The sequence below is a fragment of the Takifugu rubripes genome, chromosome 15, assembly GCF_901000725.2.
Source record: "Takifugu rubripes chromosome 15, fTakRub1.2, whole genome shotgun sequence".
In the NCBI taxonomy this organism is placed as follows: Eukaryota; Metazoa; Chordata; class Actinopteri; order Tetraodontiformes; family Tetraodontidae; genus Takifugu; species Takifugu rubripes.
The window spans coordinates 9457829-9480985 of NC_042299.1; the positions used below are offsets into that span (position 1 = coordinate 9457829).

A 23157-nucleotide genomic window follows, 5' to 3' on the forward strand; every position below is an offset into this window, starting at 1 on the left:
TTATGATGTTCTCCCTGCAGCATGCATCTTCTTCCCTCCATGAAACATTTAAATTTTTGCAGTCTTGCAAAAGGACGATTAAATATTTACGAACTTACTAAATTTGCTATGGTTGAGCAGCAACAAGGGTTACAAGGGACTGTAACAAATTCAGACTAGATCTTAGAATGGATGCATTTCCATTCCAAACCACAAGAGGCGCTCTAGCTTTTTGCAGAGAGCGCATCTGTCCTCTCCACCAATCAGCTGTCGCGCAGCGCTCGACACTATCCAACATGGCGGCGCCCTGAGGAGGCGTTGTTTTGTTTGTTTTTTAAAAAAAAAAAAAAAAGACTTGACAAAATGACAAAACTAAATACTGAATAATAAATGTTTCTGAAGAATATGTCATGCAACTATCACGTGGAAAACAACGTAGGTTTTAGAAAGAGAATCACAAATATGAGAGAAATATTTCGCCGCACACGAAATAATCACATACAGGTATTTAGATTTTTTTTTGTTGCGGATAACGTGAACACTAAAACATGAGATGAAACACACGTAACGCTATTCTTTTATTTTAGTTTTAAATAGATGTAAATTTAATTTGCTTTACTGTTGGCTGTAAGACATGAGCTGCTTATTTTATAAATCTACTGTATCTTCTTTTGATTTAGCTGTAAGTGGAAATATCAGTAACACTCGTCACAGTGCAGAGCATCAGTGACAACAGAAATTAAACACACCAGGATTTCAGTAAGTAATGAACACATTTTTAGGTGATTAGAAATATTTAGGTTTTACTATAATTTAAGAATATCTAGGTCCGATTTGCAACAGTCTTTTCGACAAACGTCGATTATTGAAAGGACCAAGCCACGCAATGTTCGCTGCCTCATTTAAATAAAACGGCGTTCACGTCAAAGTTTAGATCTTAATCTTTAAAATATGCATGCGACCTTTTCAATTAGACCATTTGCGCCACATGGCAGAAAGTTGACAGCTAACGCCATCCAGAAGACTACAATTGTTTGGTTAAAGCAGGAAACTGGGCTTTATTTGAATCTTTAGAAACATCTGCTCAGTCGACTATTTCGTCGCACCTCCAGCATGCTGGGTTTCAAAAGAATATCGTATAGAATAAACCATTCGCCTTTAAATTAATATTAAAATGTTCCTGAGTTGAGTGAGAGTGAAATTACCGAAAGGACTTTAAGTAAGTGAAGAAGCTCATTTTGCGTGTTAAAACACGACGGATTTCTCATACAAGACAATGCTCGAGGTGATGAGAAGCATTTGACGGAATATAATTTAAATATTTAAAATACCTCACAACCTGGAGAGATCCAGGTTTACTCTGTGTAAATTTGCACAATGCGCCCCCAGTGGTCGCTGGGTAGATCGCATCTTTTTAAAAAAGACTGACGAAATGACACCTTTGAAATAGATATGATGCTGTTGAATTAGGCCACTAAGAAGAAACATTACACTTTTCGTAAGAAATAAATAGATTTCAGACTTTCAGTTGCAACTCACGTTTATTCAGGAAACATACCTCCACAGCAAACCTTTTTTGACCTGTCATCTGGGTTTTGGTACAACAGTACAAAAGAAATTACATAAAATAATAATAAAAATGTTGTCAACATAAATACAGCAAACTCCGCGGCAACATTAGCCTGAGCTTTTCTTAGTGCAGTGTGCCTTGTTAGAAAACCGCATACAAAGGAGTAGTTAAACCCCCCTAATCGGATCCAGAGAACAGATGAACTGAATAAGACACATTTTTAGGCTGATGCTGAATTAGAATTGTGGGAATTGTATTGGACGGATGTGGTTGTTTTGTTAAATGGGAGTCCACTTGGTGAGTAATGAACTCCAGATGTTAAGTTCCAGTTGTCTTCGAGCAGGTTTTAATTTGGCAGATCATCGCATCTGTTTTGGTGTTTTATTTTTGGTCCCAAGGGACAAATTAAATTTATGTTCCTGATGAACATTTCTGCCATTATCTTCTTAAAAAAAACTTTCAGAATGACAGCAGCAGGCAACATACTATAGAAATGTATGCAAAGGACAGTTAATTACACCCTTTTGTCTAGAATTGGATGTAGTGCGGTAGTAATAATAATACTAATAGTAGTAATAATAATAATAATTAACATTTCTATCTTTTCCCTTTTGTAACACTGCCATTACAAAACCATTTCCTGTCTCTGATCTTTTCAAAACACCAATATTTTCAGAATCAAACAATGACTGGGGTGGTATTTCTCCAGCACCTTAGATGAAGGGGTTGTGAAAGGATCACGGATCAAGTCACCTGTACTAATGTGGCCCATGCAGCTCCAGGTCCAACAGCACTCCTTCTCTAAGATGTGAGAAATACCTTTGACTTGGTCTAAACAGGCTGCAACATTATTCACAAAACTACAATACATTACCGTACATACAATGCCACCTAGAGTTATTCAATGGTACTAGTCTGGGATCTACTGTGTCGTGTTATGTTTCGCTGTCTATGGAGAACACAGGCTACAGAAAAGGGGGTGACAATGAATTCAGGATGAACAAACTACAGCATTGGTCTGAGAAATGCATCATCCATTTTCAGGACATCGTCTGGCTCTTTGTGTTGTGTGTTGTCTGACATTTGCTGGCCACCTTGTTGTGGCGTGAGGGTCACATTGTTTGAGTGTATTGTGCTTTGAAAGCAGCACAAAACCTCTTCAGTGGCCACAAAAAGAAGCAGGAAAATGGATGTTGTTCTCATCAGAACATGGTAGCATTGCAACGGGTAAGGCATGATGATTTTCTGTTTGTTTTTTTTTTGTTTTTTTTGTGGATAAAATTCTAATTGCATCACTTCCTCCCTTTCACCTTTAATCCTGCAATCATACTACTGTCCCTTTATGGACCGCTTGTCCTTTTGCTCTTTAACTGAGGGATGTGATGTTGGAACGACCACCAGGGGGCACCACGATACGTCGGCCAGCGGGTCTAATGGGGACGTCCTCTGGAGTGGGGGGGCCTGGATATGGATGAAACAGGAGAAAAATTAGGAAAAGGGATTGGTACACAAAAAATAAATATATTAGGAGAGAAGTAAGAAACAGAGGGAAGTAAATCAATATTACTGTGAGACAATAAACCCTGTCTCCTCCAGCCAATGTTCTGTGGTATAAGGTGATTAAACTTTTTAAACTACTACTACTTTATAAAGTATCACATCTATGCATTACACAGCAGAGGTTGACACCTTGACTCTCCCTCTAGTCTTGAAATTATGTGTATAATATCACATTTAGTTGTCTTGCGTATATTTCTGGGCTTCATTTCTAGGCTGTCAGAGCATGACGAGAGAGAGCAATGTCAGATGACATTCTGTATTTAAGTAAACACTCCAAGAAAACAAGTGAATTAACCCTGCAGATGGTGAAGATAATATTCTGACTCACTCCAAGACGCAGAGGACAGTTTAAAAAAAAACAAAGCCTGCAAAAACAGCATCACAACCTCTGATTTCACACACTCAAATGTGGAAATTCTTTCCAGCCGAGGTCACCTTTCTAGATTTTTTTCATTTGCAAGGTTATCATGCAGCAACCAGGGCAAATCAAATTGCTCAACAATGTGGAAATTTAAGAACACATCATGTAACGTCAAAGGCATGTTACTGTGGCCCCGTCCAGGTTGGAAAGTGCCACTGATTTAGGGCCACACGCGAACCCATTTAGGTTCACATTGGAGCAACATCTGCGGTTTGTGTCCTGCCCAGAACGTAAAGGGATAATCCAGTGTTGATCATTAATATGTCACTCAGCAGTTCTGCAGTATGGAGCAGATGTTGCATATGTCATGATCTTTCGCATTAGATAGGCATCTTAATAGACCGTATCCGGATGCCTGGAATGTCCCGGGCTGTATATCTTGGGCCTCGAGCCAAACCTCATATCCACAAGTGTAACACCAGGGGAACCTAATTTCCGACTGTATCTCGATAATGACAAAGAAGCTGCAGTTTCAGAGGTTACGCAGCGTTCACCAGCGTATTTTCAAGGATTTGATTTGAGAGGTCTGAGACACTGTAAAGTTTCAGTCTGTTCCAAGTTGCATTTTACTTAAAATAAGTGAGTAATTAAAGGAACAGCTCATGCTCCAAAGCCCCAAGCTTAATCATTTCACTCTGTGGATTCAAAAACTTCTAGAACATAGTTTAGTTGAGTTTTCCACAGTCAGAACTGTTATAAAATCTACCTAGAAATGTAGGGAAATATTACATGTAAAGTTAAAAAAAAATGTAAGCATTACTCTTTAAAAAAATCAATAACATAATAAATAATTTGATTCGCCATGGATGAATGGGCATAAATGTAAATACTCAGGTTATGAAAGCACCCACACATTAATGCATTGTGAAACTTTCGTTACCCTTCACAGACATAAAGCTCAACATCACGGGTTGTGAATGCATCATTCCAAAAGCAGCGTGCTAAACATCACATGAATTCGGTCCCACACAGCAGCAAGTACAAGTTTCTGAAGGGAGGGAGGGACGGAGGCGAGATGTGTTGGCTGAGGGGTGATCTTTGAAATGTCTGCACAGCGTAAATCACTTCACAGTAAACAGGACGGCACAGTAAAAAGCTGGGCTCACCGCATGGTGCAGGGTTACCTGCTAGGCTAAATGCAGACTGGTGCAGGTTTCTGACGGGCTGTTTGGTGGGAGAGGTGCGCGCTGAGGCAGAGGGGGTCCCACCACGGGACATGGAGAACTCAGACACCGGGCCATCATACATTCCCCTGGGTACGGCCTTCAGCACAGCCAGCTGTGGTGAGAGTGGAATAATGTTTTTTTTTAAAAAAAAAAACAAGAGGAACACACTGATAAACACAGAGAAAAGGCACCAAAGGACCAAATTTTATATCTCAGCAAATGTGACTGTACTGTACAGTACAGTGTGTCCGTGGTGAGACCCTGTGGAATCGCGGAAAGTCCGAGTTAAAAAGAGACATCTGTGACTGGAGAAAGCATAACAGCGACTGCTACCAAGATAAACAACCCACTGTTTCTATAGCACCGTATTCACACCACCAGCCAGCTGCAAAGTAGGAAATGGTTGAACAATGAGATTTTTTGGCTGCTAAATACAGCAGGTTCATTTAACAACTTGATTCATGACTGCGACTAGCAGCCGTATGCTTTCAGTTTATGAGTGCCTGTTCAAAAGCCACTGAGGGTAAATCACATTTGAGGGTAACAAATGTCCATTAACACTCACAATATATGTGCAAAGGTTCTTTTTGCAATTATTTTTGCAGTTAAGGTGTTAGTGAACATTGAATAAGGCACAAACCAGCCAAGCTACAGTATTTTCCCACCATAACACCATTATAGTTTTCAACAGACCTTCAATCTTTGCTAATTTCTTCATTACATCTGTGAAATCTATTGGGAATCCAAAACCTTTTTAAAGAGATCTATTTCGACCACCTGGACTTTCAAAACACTCTTTTCAGGGAACAGGTTGAAACTAAAGCACTAAGTCGATGCTAGATTTAAAAAAAGAACTTTTCAATAAAATGTATTTACCTGCTTTCTGGCTTTAACACGCTTGTAGGCAAAGTCTGGAAAGGCGGAGCAGGGAATGAAGCGACCCACGCCGGAGGTGACGTGCAGGTTCCCGTCCTCAAGAATGATTTTCCCCTGGCAAATCACAACTAATGGGGCTCCTCGCAGCTCCATGCCCTCAAAAATGTTATACTCCGCAGCCTGAAAGTCAAGAAAAAGGAATACACACACGGAACGTTGAGATTTTCAAACAGCTAACAACAGGGGGCGCTGTTGCAAACTGGATTAGCAGACACGAAGCAAGGTCTTCATCATTCACCACCTCGTTCCTTACACGTCTATCTGGCATGTACAAACAGCTGCCGTAACCCATCTGGAGCTCAACGTGTCATTCCCTCACACTTACTCTGTTATCCCTCCTTTCATTTGCTACATGGTTCATTTCACACTGATCTTTCCATATGTCTGTATCATTTATCCTGTGCTCTGTGTCTGTTATCCATCCCCTCTTTCCCGACTTGCTTGATTTATGCAGTCTGTTCTATTTATTTTCATCTTCTTCCAACTCCTCTAGTGCTAACTTTTTTCCGCTTCCATGTCTGCAATCTGGGATTACCCCCTCCCATCATTCCATTCTTGCTCATTTCCTCCGAAGGGTCCTGTTTTCTGCCGCTGTCCAAAAATCAAGGCAGAACAGCATGCCAAATGTGAAGTCACATCTTAAACCCACAGTTTGTAATTCCATGTGCAACCCAAAGAGAACCAGAGCGGATTTGATTTGACAGAAAACAAGGATTCGTCAAAATGTGCAAAACATGTTGCACCGCTTTTACTTTAGGACGGACAAACGTCAGGAGGGTGACATCATTATGCAACCACCCATGCATCCTCAGTGGATCTATTCCACATTTGGAGAGAGAAAACATGTTATTAATCGAGCTGTCTTTCCATTACTCCATTTGGAGATTAAATGACTTCCTTTCCAAGATTCTAAAACTAACATGGACATTTTCTAATGAGTTCTTATCTCATACAATATTTCTGTACAAGCAGGATTTATGTGTGGCTGATTAAACCCCAACTGCTTACGCAGGCACATCCCGCTTTGAGTGTTCTGTTTTACCTGTTTGGATGCTTGTGACGTGTGTCAGTTGCAATTTATGTATGCGCACGGTCAGATAAAAACGCATTTGAGCGAGTGAGAATCTGTGTGAGTGGGTTTGGTGGTCAGAGAGCCTCTCTGAAACATCTGCAATCAGATAATGCTGCAGTTTCACATGTTTGGAATGTGATGTGTTCCTGTGTTTAACCATAAACACATGAGAACAAATGAGCTACAGTTTCAGAATGTTTGAAAGTGCGATTTAAGAAACTTGCTGAACCACATGATTCTACTTTAGAACCTAAATGAAGGAAATCGGGTAGTAAAACAGTAGTTAGAACCAAGACGACTCTCTAAGCAAGACAAATCCACTTTCATTAATAGACACCATAAAACAAGATAATGTTGGAATGTGTGGAGATCATAGTGTAACATCCTTGTTCTAGATCTTTGGTAGTACCAGGCATGTAATTTACTTTGCTTGTACTTTAAAAAGATATTTTTAAGTAAACCTTGATCTTATTTTTAGTTTAAGCTATAATGACCTGACAAGATGTTTCTTTTTTACTGACTGAGGCTGATTCATTTAGTAGTAACTGAAAGTGTAATGATATTATATCTTTTTTAAAACCTGAGATCCATTTAGAAGCCCTTACATTACGCTCAAAGTAACAAAATACACTAAAACTGCATCCAAGCCACTCAGTTAGGATCTTTTACTCCGGTTAGAGTCCCAGTGAAAGTGCTGGATTACAGCGACAGGCTGAGAAAATTGCGTCCATATACTCAGCTTCAGGGGGCATATTTTGTTTCCCACAAAATGGAATGGCTTGGGGAAAAAAGCAGTTTGAGAAGAGCTGATTTTGACTGTAATCTTTACAGATGTTCTGTATCTGTGAGTATTAGGAAGGCAACCCCAACCCCAATCCCTGCTACTAAAGGTCTAACCAATTGTAACTTAAGTGAATCTGGCTCATGAGTAACAGGTACAAACCCCCACCGGTGCTCAAAGTACGTACCGAATTGTGCGTCTTAGCAGTGATGGTGCGGATGGAATCTGTGTCCCAGATGACCAGATCAGCATCGGAGCCGATGGCGATCCGACCCTTGCGAGGATACAGGTTCAGGATTTTGGCAGCGTTGGTGCTGGTGACGGCCACGAACATGTTTTCGTCCATCTTCCCTGTAGTCTGAAATGCAAACTTGTGTCTCTTTGCTGCAGTTGTAAATGAGCTAAGATTAAATAACATGAGCAAGCTTTTAAGAGAATGTAGAGTTCAAAGTCCTGTGCTAAGAGAGAAGAGCTAGCAGCTTAGCATAAATGCTACACTACATTTGGTCTGTACCAGCACTAAAAAGGCACAAAAGTAATCCACTTAGAGTCATTTTTCAGAAATCTGCACATTTATAGAAATCACAGCACTACAGAACTGTGCAAGTAGAATGCTGATGTAGTAATAATGACAGAGGAGATAGAAAAAGAAGGTAGTTTGTTCAGTTCTGGGGTGAATGAAAGGGCAGACCTAAAAATAGAAAGGCGAAAGATAAAGGCAGTGACAGAAAGACAGCAGCAAAAAAAAGCTGCAGAGGAGTGAGAAAGCGGGATGAATTAATAACGAACGAAGGCAATGTCAGAAAAAGAAAGTTGGATAAAAGAGAAAAAAAGAGAGACTTTCACTGGATTTGGATGGTTTTATTGCCATACTAACCACAGCTTTATCCCAGATGAGGGACATCCTCTCCTCCACTCCGTTCACACCTTCTGGGATCTGAGTGAAGTCATCCTTGCCGATAGCCTTCTGGGACACGCTGAAGGTGCAGTGGGCACTGCCCGCCACGCTCAAGTCTCCACTACAGCGTTGACCAACATGACAGAAAAGATTTTCATATTTGACAGTTGGATCGTTAGCAGGAATTCATTAAAAAAAAAATCCTGGATGCGGATTGCTGAGAGAAAGGCCAACGCTGGAAATGGGACTGACTGCTGTCTCATCCAAATTCTGCATCTGATTGTATTTTCTGAGCATTCAGCCTGTGCTTTGTTAGAATTCTTCTTTTGAATGTAGCACCTCTGAATATTGGACTGGTTGAGGGGAAATACCCATAACGTGCGGAAAGGTTTATGCTTTGATACGTACCTGGCCAACAGAGTGCTCAAATAATCTGGGGTGGTGGGATCAGGGCTGAGAGGAGGGGACGTAACAAAGGAAGCTGCCTTGGCCCAATTCTTGCTCCAATAATGTGTCCCATCAGTCCCCAGACTGGCTGCGATTGGCTCCCCAAACACAACATTCCCTTGGAAACGATTAAAAACAGATTATTTGATACATTTCTGTGTGATTAAAAACAAAAAGTGCACCCATCAGGACTGATTAATTTGTCAGTAGTTCCATCTCGCTAAAAGCTTTGCCGATTTGTCTGAGTGTTTGCAGAAAAGGGGCTACACCTCATCTCTGGCAGTGAAAGGTGTTGCTCTGGCCAGGGTGAAACCTGTTCCTCCGCGCACGACCGCCTCAATCAATAACACGTGTTCGCTCTTCTGTTTCTCTCATGCTTTGCCGTTTGATTTCGTTCCCACTTTAAATGTAAAAACCTTGGCAATGTATTCAAACAAAGAGGTCAAGCATTGAATTCCCTTTGACAGGAATGTTAGGCCAATCCCCCCCCCCCCCGTGCTTGTTTCTTCAGTTTACCAAATATTTCTGTAGCTCAAATCAATCAAAGGGGCTTTCCCTTTCAAAAAGTGTACTTTAAAAAAGTATGTGCACATCAGCAGCTTGAGAAAATGGAGACGAATGAGTGAAATTCAAAAAGCAGACACACTGGACGGTTAGACGAAACACTGAATATGTTGTTTTTACCCCTTTTTCGGGCCTGTGAGATGATGTCAGCAGCGCTCTTGCTCATGACCCGGGTTACGTAGAGCGGGCAGTTGGTTTGGCTGGCGATGGTGATGGCACGGAACACTGCCTCCGCCTCCAGCTGCAGACCGAAGGAACCAGACACTGAGGTTACCATGGAGCTGGTTGTTTCCCATTAGGGTTTACTCAAATAAAGTCAACCGCGACAAATTATGTAGTTCTACTTATAAAACAGTTCACCAAAATGACAAGTGGAAGCGTATAATTTTGAAAAGTCATAATCTTCTCTGTTACTATTAAAGTAAATTTATGAGATGAACACACCAAAAATATCAAATAAGTGGCCCGGTGGGATGGAAAGAGTCATTTACCCATTTTTCCCAAGAAAACAATATTTCATGGCTGATCTTTCAGTGTGATTCCCGAACTTTGTTTAAATATTAGTTAAACTTCTAAAGGAGCCGCCAGCGGGAAAGCTATTGGCGATTTTTCCTCAGGCTGAATCTGGATCGAATAACAAATAAATGAAAACCAAACAGCCACCAGACCTGCTAATCCCACTTGGCTGCGCAGCTCAATGAAACAATTTTACCAAACTGACAATTCTTCAGACTCTTTCTAAATTAATAGCACGCAGTGTGGTGGGACGACTCAGAGTGGAAAATCCCAGTCAAGCTCAAGACACACAAGGCCCCGAGGCGGCCGCGTGGCTTTCATTTGGCTGTTTGCTGAAGAAACACTAGCAGCAAAATGTGAGGAAATTAGAAACTCTTCCCTGGCCTTAAGAAAATAATGAATAAACACATGAGGAGGCCACACAAAGACACAGTGGGTTGTCTGTTCCATGTGCTTTTAAGTGTGTTTACCTCTTCTGGCCTGCTCAGGACATGCCCCTCTGGTCCAGTGATACCCATCTGTAGCATGCGCGCCTGCTCCTGTGAAACAAACACATAGTTCATCAATGTTTGAAGTACATAACACTCAAAAACATGGTCATATAGCAGAATTCTAAAACGATATCTGTACAGTATCAATATTGTAGAAGCATTGTGTAAGGGATGTATTAAAAAAAATAAACTATCTTGGAAAGTTATTTATTATCAAAGATAAATGTAAAAGCTAGTGTTTAACTTTCACATGCACAAAACGTCATGTGCAATATGAAAAAGCCCCTTTTTTAGCCATATATGTTGTTCTGGAGTTTATTTTGTCTGATCAATAGAATGAATGAAAACAATAAACTAATTTGCTCTGCAAGCGTCTCACTAAATAAAGTAATTGAGTCTGTTAGGATTTGACCAAACTGAATTGAGGAAAACATTGTCCTGGATCATTAGAGGGAAAAAATGTCAGTTAAATCTGAGACCACCCAACACCAGACAATGAGTAATGCACGATTCTGGTGGCACTGAGGAGGAAAACTGCTGATTTTTTTGGATAGACTGATGAGAGGATGAGTGAATCCCAGTTTTCCCTGTTCTGGACACCATCTGTACATGTCTCCATCTACTTCAGCTTCTTCCTGGTGGCAGGTGGGAATAGGTGGGAATTTTGTACATACCATCTTTTTACTCATTAAAAAAAGAACGTTCAACAGAATCCTTCATTCATTATTAACTTTCTCCAAAGCAGCAGTTAGCAGCTATAAGCAGAATGTTGGCCCTGATTTCTGTCCTTATCTGAGAAGGGTTTTTTTCCCCCTTACAACAGTAATAACACAAACACAGGTCCAAACCCCCCCATTACCAACAGTGAAATCAGGACGCAACATAATCTGACAGTTTGGATGTTTTTTTGGCTTCACGGTTGATGGAAATCAGACTCCCTCACAGCTCTACTGTAAGAATGAACAGGAAAACTGGGAGTTGTGATGAGTCAGATCAGCAAACCGACGGACACACATGACAGAATCCAGGCACGGTCTGCAGCACTGACTAAAACCCCACTCAATTCAACAACTTTGGCCCCATAGTCACAAAAAACTAGCTACAATACAACACACACCTCAACATACAGGAAACATATTTCCCCTCTTATCAGTGACAGTGTGTTTAGTCTCCTGGTACAGAGCGATCCAGCGATAAAGCTCAACCAGAAGGAGGGAATGAGGAAAATCAAAAATGAATCTGCGCTGGACACAGGGCAAGGGTTTTGTGTAAAATTAGGACAGAAAAAGAGATGCGATCTGTCTGCCTTTGCTTGTTACCTCGGCGATGATCTCGCCGTTCTCAGCGTGGACCTGAGCGATGCCGCCCCTCTCTGCCAGGAAGGTGAAGATCTCGTAGAGCTGCAGGAGGAAGACGGTAAAACTGTAAAAACGACACTGGTTCCAATTTCATGTACATCCCACGAGGCTGAGCATCCCCTCTGAAACGATGGGGTCACCCTCAAAGCCACAGCTTTAGTAGGAGGCCGCAATTTACGTAATGTTCAACACGGCGAGCTGCGATTATTGTGTGTGTGGTCTCCAGAAATGGTTGAACTTATGTGGGATGAGCTGCAGTTGTTGTTTTGGTTGCTGTGCCACGGTTCCATAGTCAGCTGCATGAGATCAGTTCTACAAGCTGGATGACTTCAATTACCTCATGCTAGCCAGTGAATGAGCAAATTAGCCATGGCTGCATGAGAAACACCAAGGGTCCAGACTCACACACTCTGGACAAGAGTGGACTTTCTCAATACTTTCTATATAGTATGAACAGGGCACGCTACAGAAAGGAAATATAAAAGTTGGGAAGTAGCAGTGTTTGTGTAGATACTGTCAGAGCTCAGAGAGGTTTACATTGTTGATGTGTTCATTGTTGTTACACTGTTTACATCGTTAACTGATGCGGTCGGGTTTTCCAAATCTGTCTTAAATGAGGCACAAACTCAGCCAAAGGCTTTTTGATCATCAGAACGATCCACTAATGCCAGCATCGGATATGAAACAGCTTTCAGATGCAGTTTCATTGCGCGGAGTCATTGAAGGATTTTTTTTATGGCACATCTGTGAAGTTCAACATCAGCAAGGACATAAAAACGTGTCGACCGTCCATATGGCATCGCTTCTTTACCGGTCCAAACACTTAAGATTGTCCTAAATTAAAGTTATTTTACCTCACTATTGCTCATCTGGTAGTAATCTTTGTAAGCCATGTACACCTGGAATGAGTTCACACCTGTAACAAAAGAGTGGAAAATTAAAAAAAGAAGAAAATCCTCCATCAATAATCATTCCCCCAGATAATAGATATTATGTTGACATGTCTTAAAGGTGCCAAAGATCCTAAAAGGGCATATATTTTACCTTTCTCCTTGATGAGCGCATCCACCTCCTGCTTGACGCTGTCGTTCCAGTGGGTGACGTCCACGTGGAGCGAGTAGTCGCAGCAAGCCTTCTCGTCAGCCCACTGTCGCCACTGGTCAAAGGACTCCATCAGACTGCTGCCAGGCTCTGAGATCACATGGTCCACTGCAGGACACGGAATGAGGATAAAGTGTATTCAGTGTCATGTCCCCCTGATGAGCAACACAGGGGCTCCCCAAGGAACTGTGCTCTCCCCCTTTCTGTTCACCACCTACACGGCTGACTTCCAGTACCACTCTGAGACATGTCACCTCCAGAAGTACTCAGATGACACGGTCATAGTCGGATGTGTGGAGAATGGACAGGAGGATGAATACAGGGACCTTGTGGAGAGTTTTGTTAGGTGGAGCAGGGAGAACCTTCTGCAGCTCAACATGACCAAGACGAAGGAGATGGTGGTGGATTTCAGTAAAAGCAAGTCCCCTCCCTCCCCAGTCTGCATTAGTGGGAAAGATGTGGAAATAGTCCCATCCTACAGGTTCCTGGGTGTTCAACTGGACAATAAACTGGAGTGGTCCACAAACACCGATGCTGTCTACAAGAAGGCCATGAGCAGACTCTATTTCCTCAGGAGACTCAGGTCCTTCAGTGTTTGCAGCAGGATGCTCCACATGTTCTACCAGTCTGTCATGGCTAGCACCATCTTCTTTGCTGCAGTGTGCTGGGGTGCAGGCATTAAAGCAAAGGATGGCAACAGACTCAACAAACTCATTAAAAAGGCAGGGTCTGTTGTTGGCTGTAGACTGGCAAACTTGGTCGATGTGGTGAGGGACAGGATGGTGTTGAAATTGCGGACAATCATGGACAATCCCTCCCACCCCCTCCATAACACAGTGGACAAACTGAGAAGCAGCTTCAGCAGCAGACTCCTGCAGCCTCGCTGCTCTAAGGAAACGGGACAGGAAGTCATTCCTGCCGTCCACCATTAAACTCTATAATTCATCCAAACCCACTCAACAAAAATAATTGTCTAATGTTTATGTTGTAATTTTATTTCTATTTATTCCATATTTATGTATATATGCTTATAATGCTTATAATATGTATATGTTATATATATATATATATATATATGCTTTATATATGCTTATAACGTTCTAATCTTATTTGTTTATATTTATTCTATTTCTATACTTTGTAAATACAAAACCTAGACTACAGTTATATTAATCCACGTTAGGCTGCTACAATTCAATTTCCCTACGGGGATGAATAAAGTACATCTTGAATCTTGAATGTCAGGATTCCTCTCCCAGCTTTGCTGTTTGCTTCGTCTATTGTTTGTCTTGCGTAATCAGCTGTCTGTCTCCTGCAGTGCTTTGCCAGTGGAGTCGGACCTGTCAGCTTTTGTTTTGATCACTTTTGTCAGGGTGTCCAAATTTAGAGACCATCCCTTTTCTAAATATTTGCAGCTTTTTGGTAGCAACAGTCAGTTGCCTTAAGAAATTTTGGAACAATGTGGCTAAATTTTAGCTCAACCTTTCGTGTAATTATTTAAGTAAATGCTATCATCTTTTAACCGTTCCATGCCAACCAAAAACACATACATATTTTCCTGCAGGACAATAAACCCGCTGCAGGCTCACTACCCAACTGGCTTCTTTATCTAGTTAAGGATGACTAAATCTGCTTATCTACATGTTAATAGGAGATTAAAGGGAAAAGCAGGAAACAGCTGTTTATATTGTTATCCGATGTTCCTGTTTGTGACAGACATAACGTCATCTCTACGATCTGAGATGAACAGAAGCAGAATTAAAGATATTGTTGTCTGTGTTTCCACTTTCTCCCTGACGCTTCACCCACTTGTCTGTAATCCCTGGATGAATGAGGTTGATGGCTGCAGCTTATTACAGGATCAGGCCTACAAACACTTGCAGACACACAGTAGTCAGCTCAACAGTCATTAACAAGGTTGTCTCTACCAGCTGTTTAAGGTAGATGTGAGAAATAGGACACCCTTGTTCTTTTCTGAGGACAGAGTTTCATTTATGAACCCCCCTCCCCCTTCCCCCCAGCTGCTGATGCCGATTGTCTTTTGTCTGGCTCTGTAAAAAAGAAAGTGCCCCCCAAAGCTAAAGAAAAGCCCCCCAAAACTAGCTTAACTCCCATTCCTCTCGCTCTTGTCCTACATCTACCCTTCCCCCCTCCTTAGCTGTAGTGTCTGACTGTGCCTCTCTGGCAGCTCTCACCGATCATGGTTGTCCCCCCGGCCAGAGCAGCCTTGGAACCCTGGGCAAAGTCGTCCACTGTCGTGGTGCCGCGATAGGGCATCTGGAAGTGGGTGTGGATGTCGATACCACCGGGGATGACCATTTTCCCATTGGCCTCGATGATCTTCACCCCACCGGGGACGATCAGGTTGTCTCCGATTTGCCTGTCATAATTGCACGATGCTGTAAGTCCCTCATCAGAAAATAATTTAAAGCCAACTGTCAAGGTAACTTCATAGCATACAGATGACATGACTGCCCTCTGGTGGTGGGCAGCAGTAAAGGAATAAGTCTTTCCTGCAGCATTTTTTTAGGAAAGTTAAAACATTAGGATATTCTGTGTTCTGCCTTTTATCAATTATGCATTGCAGTCTTTTAGTCCAGCTTGACAGCGTCGCCGTGTCAGCACATCTGGCATCCGTCCCTGCTCAGACTTTAGAGAACGAGGACAGACACACAGAGGACAGTGTCTGTGCAACTTTGTAAGCAGGCTCATGGTTCAGCAGGCATCTGGGTGTTTATTATGCAACACCAGGCTTACTGTGGGTGTCTGTCCCTTAGATGCCTCAGCAAGGGACTGGGAGGACAAAAGGCCCATAACTGGTCAATGAAATGGGAGCTGAACAAGGAGCAAAAGAGAATAGCGGAGAGGACAGATTCATTAAGGGAAAGAGAGGGAGGAACTGGACCGGAGAGGTGTTGAAACGCTCACACAATCAAGTGAACTGCAGAATATTTCTGAAGAGGGGCGTAAATGTTCCACTTTATTTAGACCGGGTTTTATCTCCTAAGGCCACTCAATCTGATCCAGAGATGCTAATCCCTTTAAACGCATTATCATTGAGACATCCTCAAACTGCTCGGACTACAGCCAAGGCTTTACGCTTATGACTGTGTGACGCACTGGGACTGAAGTTATTGCACACATTCAGGAGAAGATGGGCATGTCAAAGCCCTAAACTGATTTTTTGGGTTTGATGCATGTGTTCAAGCTGAAATCGATTGGGCAAACTATAACATTAGAAGCCACACGGAAGGCTCCTCTATGGCTTTGTGGGAACTGCAAGCAAAATAGAGAGTTTTAGCGTAAACAACAGCGAATGAAAGTTGGGAGTTAAGAGAAACGGAGGAAGCCAGTGGGGACTTACTTAATGAGGCCATCCTCCATGTAGATATCAGCATGGAAGGATTGGTCATCGTTCACGATCCTCCCGCCTTTGATCAGCAGCCTGTCGCTCTGTTGAGAGAATGCCAAAGTGGGGGTCCGGGGATTAGAAGGGGGAGACATAACACTGTAATTCAATACAAAGCAACAACCCCAGTCTGCAATTCAAAGAGAGCACAAAAAGCAGCACAGTGAGCAAATTAATGGACGCTAATTGCTTTTAACGTAAAAATGTTATGAATGTCCTTTTATTGGGCTGGTTGTGGCCTTATCAGCTTAGATTTGATAGATTAAAGCTGCTGGACTTAATCAGATTTAAACCGAGACCAATGTTGCTCATCATCGTTTCATCTGCCTTTTAGCTGATAACAGCTTCACTGGAAAACACAAATGCAAATTTCAGATGACCTCTCCAGGACCTCGCACCACCAGTTTCACCTGAGAAAGGGTCCCACCGCCTGCAGTCCTGCTTTGAACAAAGCGTTACAGGCAGAGGACAACATTTATGTTGCACTTGTGTTGAACTTCCGAAGCCCAACCGAGAAGGTTTGACTCATCACCTCATGGTCCAAAAAAACTGATCCAGTCCACATTTGTGAGGACAGCAACTAACCCTAACCCTGCTCAAGGCAGAACTGAAGCTCCTTTAATGGACAACACATGGATTAATATTTCAGCCATGTTTATCCAGATTTTGTTACGCAACACCCGCGGATGTTGTTTTTCCAGCTTAATCTATTTATCCAACATACCTAATAACAATTAATGGTCATTTTCAAGATATTTTTAGCCTGCATGACAGATGAATCCTTGCACAGTCTCACTTTAGGGCCCTAGAAGTCTAACTGAACATCTCTTAATATGGTTTGATGCGGTCGTATTTGTTTCGCCAGACACCAAAAGTGGCTGAGAACAGCCTGTGGCCATGATGACAGGTTGACTGCAGGGGCTACAGGAGACCGATGAATGAGTGGAAGTTGTTGGGGAAAATAACTGAAACTGGTGATGAATCTATTGGACAAATGCTGGAGAATTGGTTGAAAATGGTGGATCCCTTGGAGCTATTCATACAAAGTCGTGTTTAAGTTGAATGTTTTGACGGATAGACTGGAACCTCCATTTTTTTTCCCATTAGCCCATATGCACCCACATGTTTCATCATCATAACCAACTGCAGCTGCAAACTAGTGAAAATAAAAAGCTGTTCTTTTACGCGACATGACACATGCTCAGTATGTAGTGAGATCATAACATGCATCTGTGTGTGTGTGTGTGTGTGTCTGTGGGATGGTGAGTGGTGTGAAGCCGATCCTTCTCAAGACACCACACCCTGCAGCAAGAACACAGCCTTCAGTATCTGAAAGTCATGAAGCTGCCCTGAAACTGTCACTCATTACCTCTAATTTGGAGTTTGTGTCGCATGTTTTATTGACATTTGATTGAAGAAGTCAAACACAGACATTGGCACAACATGCAAATTATAATAATCTGCTGGCGATAGCTTTCATTTTTTATTCCAACAGCAATCAGTCTGCTGATTTCAACATGGCTCAGTCAGCCCTGCTGTACATCAAGTAACGCGCTCAGAGTGGAAAGTCCGCTCTGATTACGCACGATGTTAACAAGTTCTCGTCAACTTTTCGCCATTACGAGCATCGTCAGGCAGGGCAAATCTGTCAAATCACGTCCCCGACACGCAGCCTTTCACCTCCGTAGGTGTAACTGTCCGGCCTCTGTCAGACACAGTGTCTGACCAAGGGGTTTTGGTCATTAGCGCTTGATAATCTCACATCATAAATCTACATGCAGACCGAGTGTTTACAGTGGCTTTTTGCTGGAAACTATGACAGCCTGCCACATCTGTTAGCGCTTGTGGCATTCGACCATGAGCGCCGTCATACTTAGATCATTTAATAGAAACAATTGACAATTGCTGCTTCCAAAACCTTGCCGCAGTTACATAGCCTACGTTATTTTGTGCTCATTTTTTCCTATAGGAGGCCTGCTATGCTATTACAATTAAGACGCGCGACATGAGGGAAAACGTATATTTTTCTCCAACCACAGCAAGGAATCAAGCTCGCACATTTTCCCCTCTGAATTCTCCTGTGCGACAGTGACACTGATTAATTGAAACCATCTGTGCTTTCACGCAGTCACGGGAATAATGCAACCCACTTGGTTGAAACATTAAAAACACAGCAAACAAACCAGTACAACAGTTCTACATAGGTGTAAACAATGGAAACGCTCCTGTATATATAGTGAGATATATGACCCGAACAGTAATCGTCATTGTGCACGTGTGAGTGTGACCTGGTCCAAATCTCTGGCTCTGTGGAAATACTAGAGGATTTGGTGTTACTCGCCAACTCTAAGTCCCTGATGACGGGATTTCTTCAGAATGAGGGTTGAATATTTGGGACAGTAGAAGATGGATTAACGCATCAATCAAATCACGGGTGGCAGTGGCTTAGAAAAGATCTGGAGATCTGGTGCATTTAAAAGGCCCTGGAGAGATTGGATCTTCTTTTTCTGCTGTATCTTCCTTCAAATGAAGACCTCTTCTGTTGATTTTACACCGAGGGTGTCAGAAAAGGGAACACTAGGCGACTGAAGTTCTACAAGGGACTAAAAAAAACTAAGGGACTAAAAATACAGCAAAGGAAGCTGTCACTTTCTGTCCACAAGCCAGCAGCAATCAAAAATAGACTCCAGGATGTTGTTCTTACTATACCGATGTGGGCTGACATCCTTTTTCCACTCCCGACAGATTGGAGGGAGTTTATAAGATGGGATGCAAATCACAAGAGTTGGAATGCTTGTCCAGGTCAAAGGAGGCAGAGAGGACATCAGAAGGGACCCTTGTTTGCGTGTGGAAAGCAGTGAGGGAATGGGCAGAGGACCAGTAGTAGAAGAAACTCATCCTGAATGTGCACCCAGGCCTCTGATTCAGCCCTGTTGCCTAGCGATGACAAATATTTACTTGCTACTAAAACTGCTTGGGATTTGTTTTTTTCTTGCTCTCACATTAAAACAATAAGACTTATCAATCTAAATAATTCACAGAGGCCCCTGCCACTAGGAAAAACAAATAAAATCTAAACCCAATAAGGATCTGATTGAGCCAGACAGGTTCTCTCTGTGAAGTAAGCCCGACCACTGACTGTGATTGAGGAGAACACTGCGAGCTGTTTGGGTTTCTCCCACTTTGCGTGCCCGGTGAACGGGTTCCATTTCCCGGGCAGAGCAGACATCTGTCAGCCTTGGTTCATGCCCACAGATGTCTCTATTCCAGCTGGATGGGATTATGGATGACACGCAACAGCCTGGACAACCTCCACACAGGCTGCTGAGTAGGTACGAAGGAAGGAAAAGAGCCACACCTAGAAATCTGACAGCACCACTCTGGTGGTGAGCTGGAATATGCAAACATGGAAATACAGTAGGAAACATCTGGGCTGGAGGAATACAATCAGGGTCATTCTGTCTCTCTGGTCGGGTTTATTCTCGGGATCTCATGGCATCGCTGGAGGGTTGTTTGTGGATTCAGACAGGAAAATGTCAGGATGGCTGCAATTTCAATTGATAAGTGGAAGGGTATTGATTTTTAGAGAGGAGCAGCCACACAGCAGCTGGGGGATAGAGGAAGCTGGACCATTTCTGTGAGCACTTCTGAAAACTGGATTAGCACCAAGATAAACACCAGAGATCAAAATGTTTAGTACAGGAATGCAGGACTGACTGAAGTAATAGTACACTGCCTCAAATGTGTGTTACTACAGTCCTTTAGGGCATTCGCAAATCTTTTAGATTGAGTTTTAATCGTATACATAAGCCAGGGTGAGACTGGTATAGAGAAATTCACCTGCTTTTTCATGGCCTTGCGTGTTTCAGTATTAGTTTATGTGTTCTTAAAGGTCATTAAAGAAATAAAAAAAAAGGGTTCTGAGCTCATACTTACGAAATATTCTCATTAGATGGAGGCTCTGCACAGTTGCTGACTGTTGGAACCAAAGCATGCGCTCCCATGTCAGAGCCAATTTGTTGACCCATCTTTCTACACTGACCTCCTCTCGACCATCGCTCAATAAAAAAAGACATGTGACCTCCTCCTGCAGCTGCCCGATGCTTGCTGGAGGGCTCTATTGCTCGATCCAGAGGACAGTAAGGGAATGTTTTGGAAATAAATGGATTTATTCACCAATTGGGCCTGACATTGGAGATACTGACAAGCAAAAAACAGAATAAAGATTTCTAACAGAGGAACTGAAGGTAACCGCGAGATTACGTGCACAGCAGGCCTCGATGAACTTTTTGAAATGGTTGAATGCTCAACAGGATTCAATCCACACACAAAGAACTACACATGTCCTGCCTCTATGATCACATGACATCCCCTTTTTCACCTGACAATACCCTCAAATGGAGAAATGTAATGGGAGGCAGGTCGGTTTGGTGCTCTGGGTTTGTTTTTTCAGGACTGTAACAAATGAAACAATTACCTTCTATTGCTTTGAAGGCCAGCAAACCCAACATTTTTTTCCAATGTGTGATAAGGCTTGGCAAGTCTGTTGCCATAGCGCCAACAGATTTTTGTTTTCAAATATTGGCACTTCGCCATAAACCTGCGTCTCGTGTCACTAAAAAACTATTCATCCAGACTTGCTATGAGGAGAAATGCTCTCAAGGTGGGTGGTAAAATTAAAAATTCCATCCCTTCAACGTCAAAGAAAAATGGGACTTCAGCACATGAAACAGACCACCGTGCCCACAGTATGGACCAAGACCAGGAAGGCCCCCCCCCCCCCCACACCAAATCTCCCCACTGGTGATGTGACATCAGTTGAGGAGACAAAACAAAGGCTGAGGCCTGAATGCAGCACAGCCCCATCAGCAGGCCGCGCTACAGCGACAAACGCTGAGGCTGGGAGAGGTTGAACTCAGCTGTAACACACTGGTGACCAGCTTGTTGAGACCATGACACCAACCTTGATGCTCTGACAAGAGCTGGAAGCTTCCTCCCTCTCTTGGACCCCAAGTCCCCTTCATTCCCATCAAAAATAGGCGTGTTATCCTCCCCCCCACCCTCCTTGTCCTCCCCTCATTCTCCTCTGCACCATTCACTATAGCCTGTTCTCATTGTAAATGGGGGACGCATCTGGTCAAAAGAAGAACATTAAAAATAGATATTAACTGACCCCCCTCACACAGCAACCTGAAATAATAGGGGGGAATGAACACAAGAAAGGTAAACATGCTTAATCCTTTTCTGAAAATATTTTGTCCAAATCTAAACACAATTTAAGAGGACTTAATATTCTCCCTCCGACATCCATGCAGTAGTATGATCCTATGTGCAGAAACCTTGTTCTAAAACATCTAATCCCATAGTTACGCCCTGCAGACAAGAGCCTTTGTAGAGATTTTTTTTTATGGGCGAGCCGGCTGTACCAGCACGGAGCCCTTCAACAAAGAGGATGCGGGACACCTTTAAGAAAACGCCTCATCTCTCTGCCTGCCTGTCGCTATGGTAGCAGGTCATAGCGCTGCCCCGGCGGCTTCCTGCAGTCAAGTCTGACAATGGAAGGGGGAAAAAATCTCAGCCCTGAGACGCGCTGGCGGCCGCGTAAATATCCGAGGGATCCGTTGCGCAGTGAAAATACTCGTGCACAGATTTGCAACACCAGCCATCAAAGTTCCTACAGCCGCCGAAACATGCATAATCCCTCTTTTTTAAAAACTCACTGTGATCTTAGGGATGTTCTTTTTTCCTTGGTAAGACATGTTCGTTTTTCTGTTTTTCCTTAGAGTCGCGTTGTGTCAAAATCGTGTCCCCTCTGTACGGATGCTGTAGCGGCCCTCGCCTGGATGGAAGCTTCAGGGAATGGTCGCCCCTCTGTCAGTGCGATGTAAAGTGCTTCGCCGAGTGCTAATAGGAGCGGAGCGTCTGTGGTTCAGCCAGGCGGCCCCTCCCTCAATAAGCTCTACTAGAAAGCTGCTGTTCCCCAAACAGTCCATCAGAGGGCGCGGTGGAGAAGCCGGTGACAGCACTGCAGCCAACTGAACGTCACACCTCCTCAGTTCGTTTTAAACCCGTAGAATGGGCCTTATTATGGTCTCAAAATGACTTTAGGTTCAAGGGTTGTCCTGTCATATGGTTCGGAATATTACCATATCTGAAACAAGCACCAGAATGCATTGCTTTTGCATTTGACATTGACTATATTTATTTCAAATTATTATTTTAAGTATTCATTTTATGTTCTTTTAATTATATGAAAACAATAACATTTCATTGACTTTACAGAATGCAGAGTAAATTAAAGAGATATTATATTTTAAATGTTCATCATTTAAAGTAATGAATAATTTCAATCCGTGAGGAAACACGCAACATACAACAATCTTGTACTAAAACAACAAAATGTCTGTGTGTGTGTGTGTGTGTGTGTGTGTGTGTGTGTGTGTGTGTGTGTGTTTGCATGTGCGCGCAAGGCCTGCAAAAAAAAATGTCCAATGTAGTAGATATGTACTCGTTATGACAACCCCCTGTCTCTCTGTCTCTTTTCATGTCCCCACCCATCCATGTGTCTCTTTTGTTTGGGCCTAAAGAGGAACCCCCCCCCCCCCCACCACCACCACCACCACCTCCCATACAGAAAAGTGACGCCCACTTAAAACACACATACACACGCACACACACCACCATCACCAACACAACCACACCTTTTCTGATTTATATTCTGTCATTATATCTGTCAATCTATGTTTATTCAGAAGTGCTTTGTCAGCGTGTGATGAGTCTTTATGTGCCCCTCATTTACGCATAAAAAGCTCAATCACATCCCACAAATGTTAAATGATATACTGATGGGGCCAGGACACAGTGCCTTTATGCTGACATGTCCTCTCA

The 23157-nt window shown here is 42.7% G+C and overlaps 1 protein-coding gene and 1 long non-coding RNA gene across 3 annotated transcripts; one reads left to right on the top strand and one right to left on the bottom strand.

The window, feature by feature from the left end:
* The first annotated feature begins 265 nt into the window (after nucleotides 1-265).
* LOC115252588 (uncharacterized) lies at nucleotides 266-2379 on the top strand. Its single transcript, XR_003890922.1, has 2 exons — nucleotides 266-483; nucleotides 660-2379. It is a non-coding gene; the product is annotated as an uncharacterized lncRNA (long non-coding RNA).
* dpysl3 (dihydropyrimidinase like 3) lies at nucleotides 1508-22196 on the bottom strand. Of its 2 annotated transcripts, none has more exons than XM_003970927.3 (14): nucleotides 21990-22196; nucleotides 16225-16313; nucleotides 15056-15240; nucleotides 12804-12968; nucleotides 12614-12675; nucleotides 11721-11801; nucleotides 10381-10449; nucleotides 9515-9635; nucleotides 8792-8948; nucleotides 8363-8504; nucleotides 7673-7843; nucleotides 5573-5752; nucleotides 4655-4808; nucleotides 1508-3010 (listed from the first exon to the last, which is right to left on the bottom strand). In XM_003970927.3, exons 1-14 carry the CDS (start codon nucleotides 22026-22028, stop codon nucleotides 2916-2918), a joined length of 1710 nt encoding a protein of 569 aa, XP_003970976.2. In that variant the 5' UTR covers nucleotides 22029-22196; the 3' UTR covers nucleotides 1508-2915. The 2 variants fall into 2 exon arrangements, with proteins under 2 accessions (XP_003970976.2, XP_011609576.2); XM_011611274.2 differs by having other exon boundaries at nucleotides 4637-4808; nucleotides 21990-22195.
* Between the last annotated feature and the right edge of the window lie 961 nt (nucleotides 22197-23157).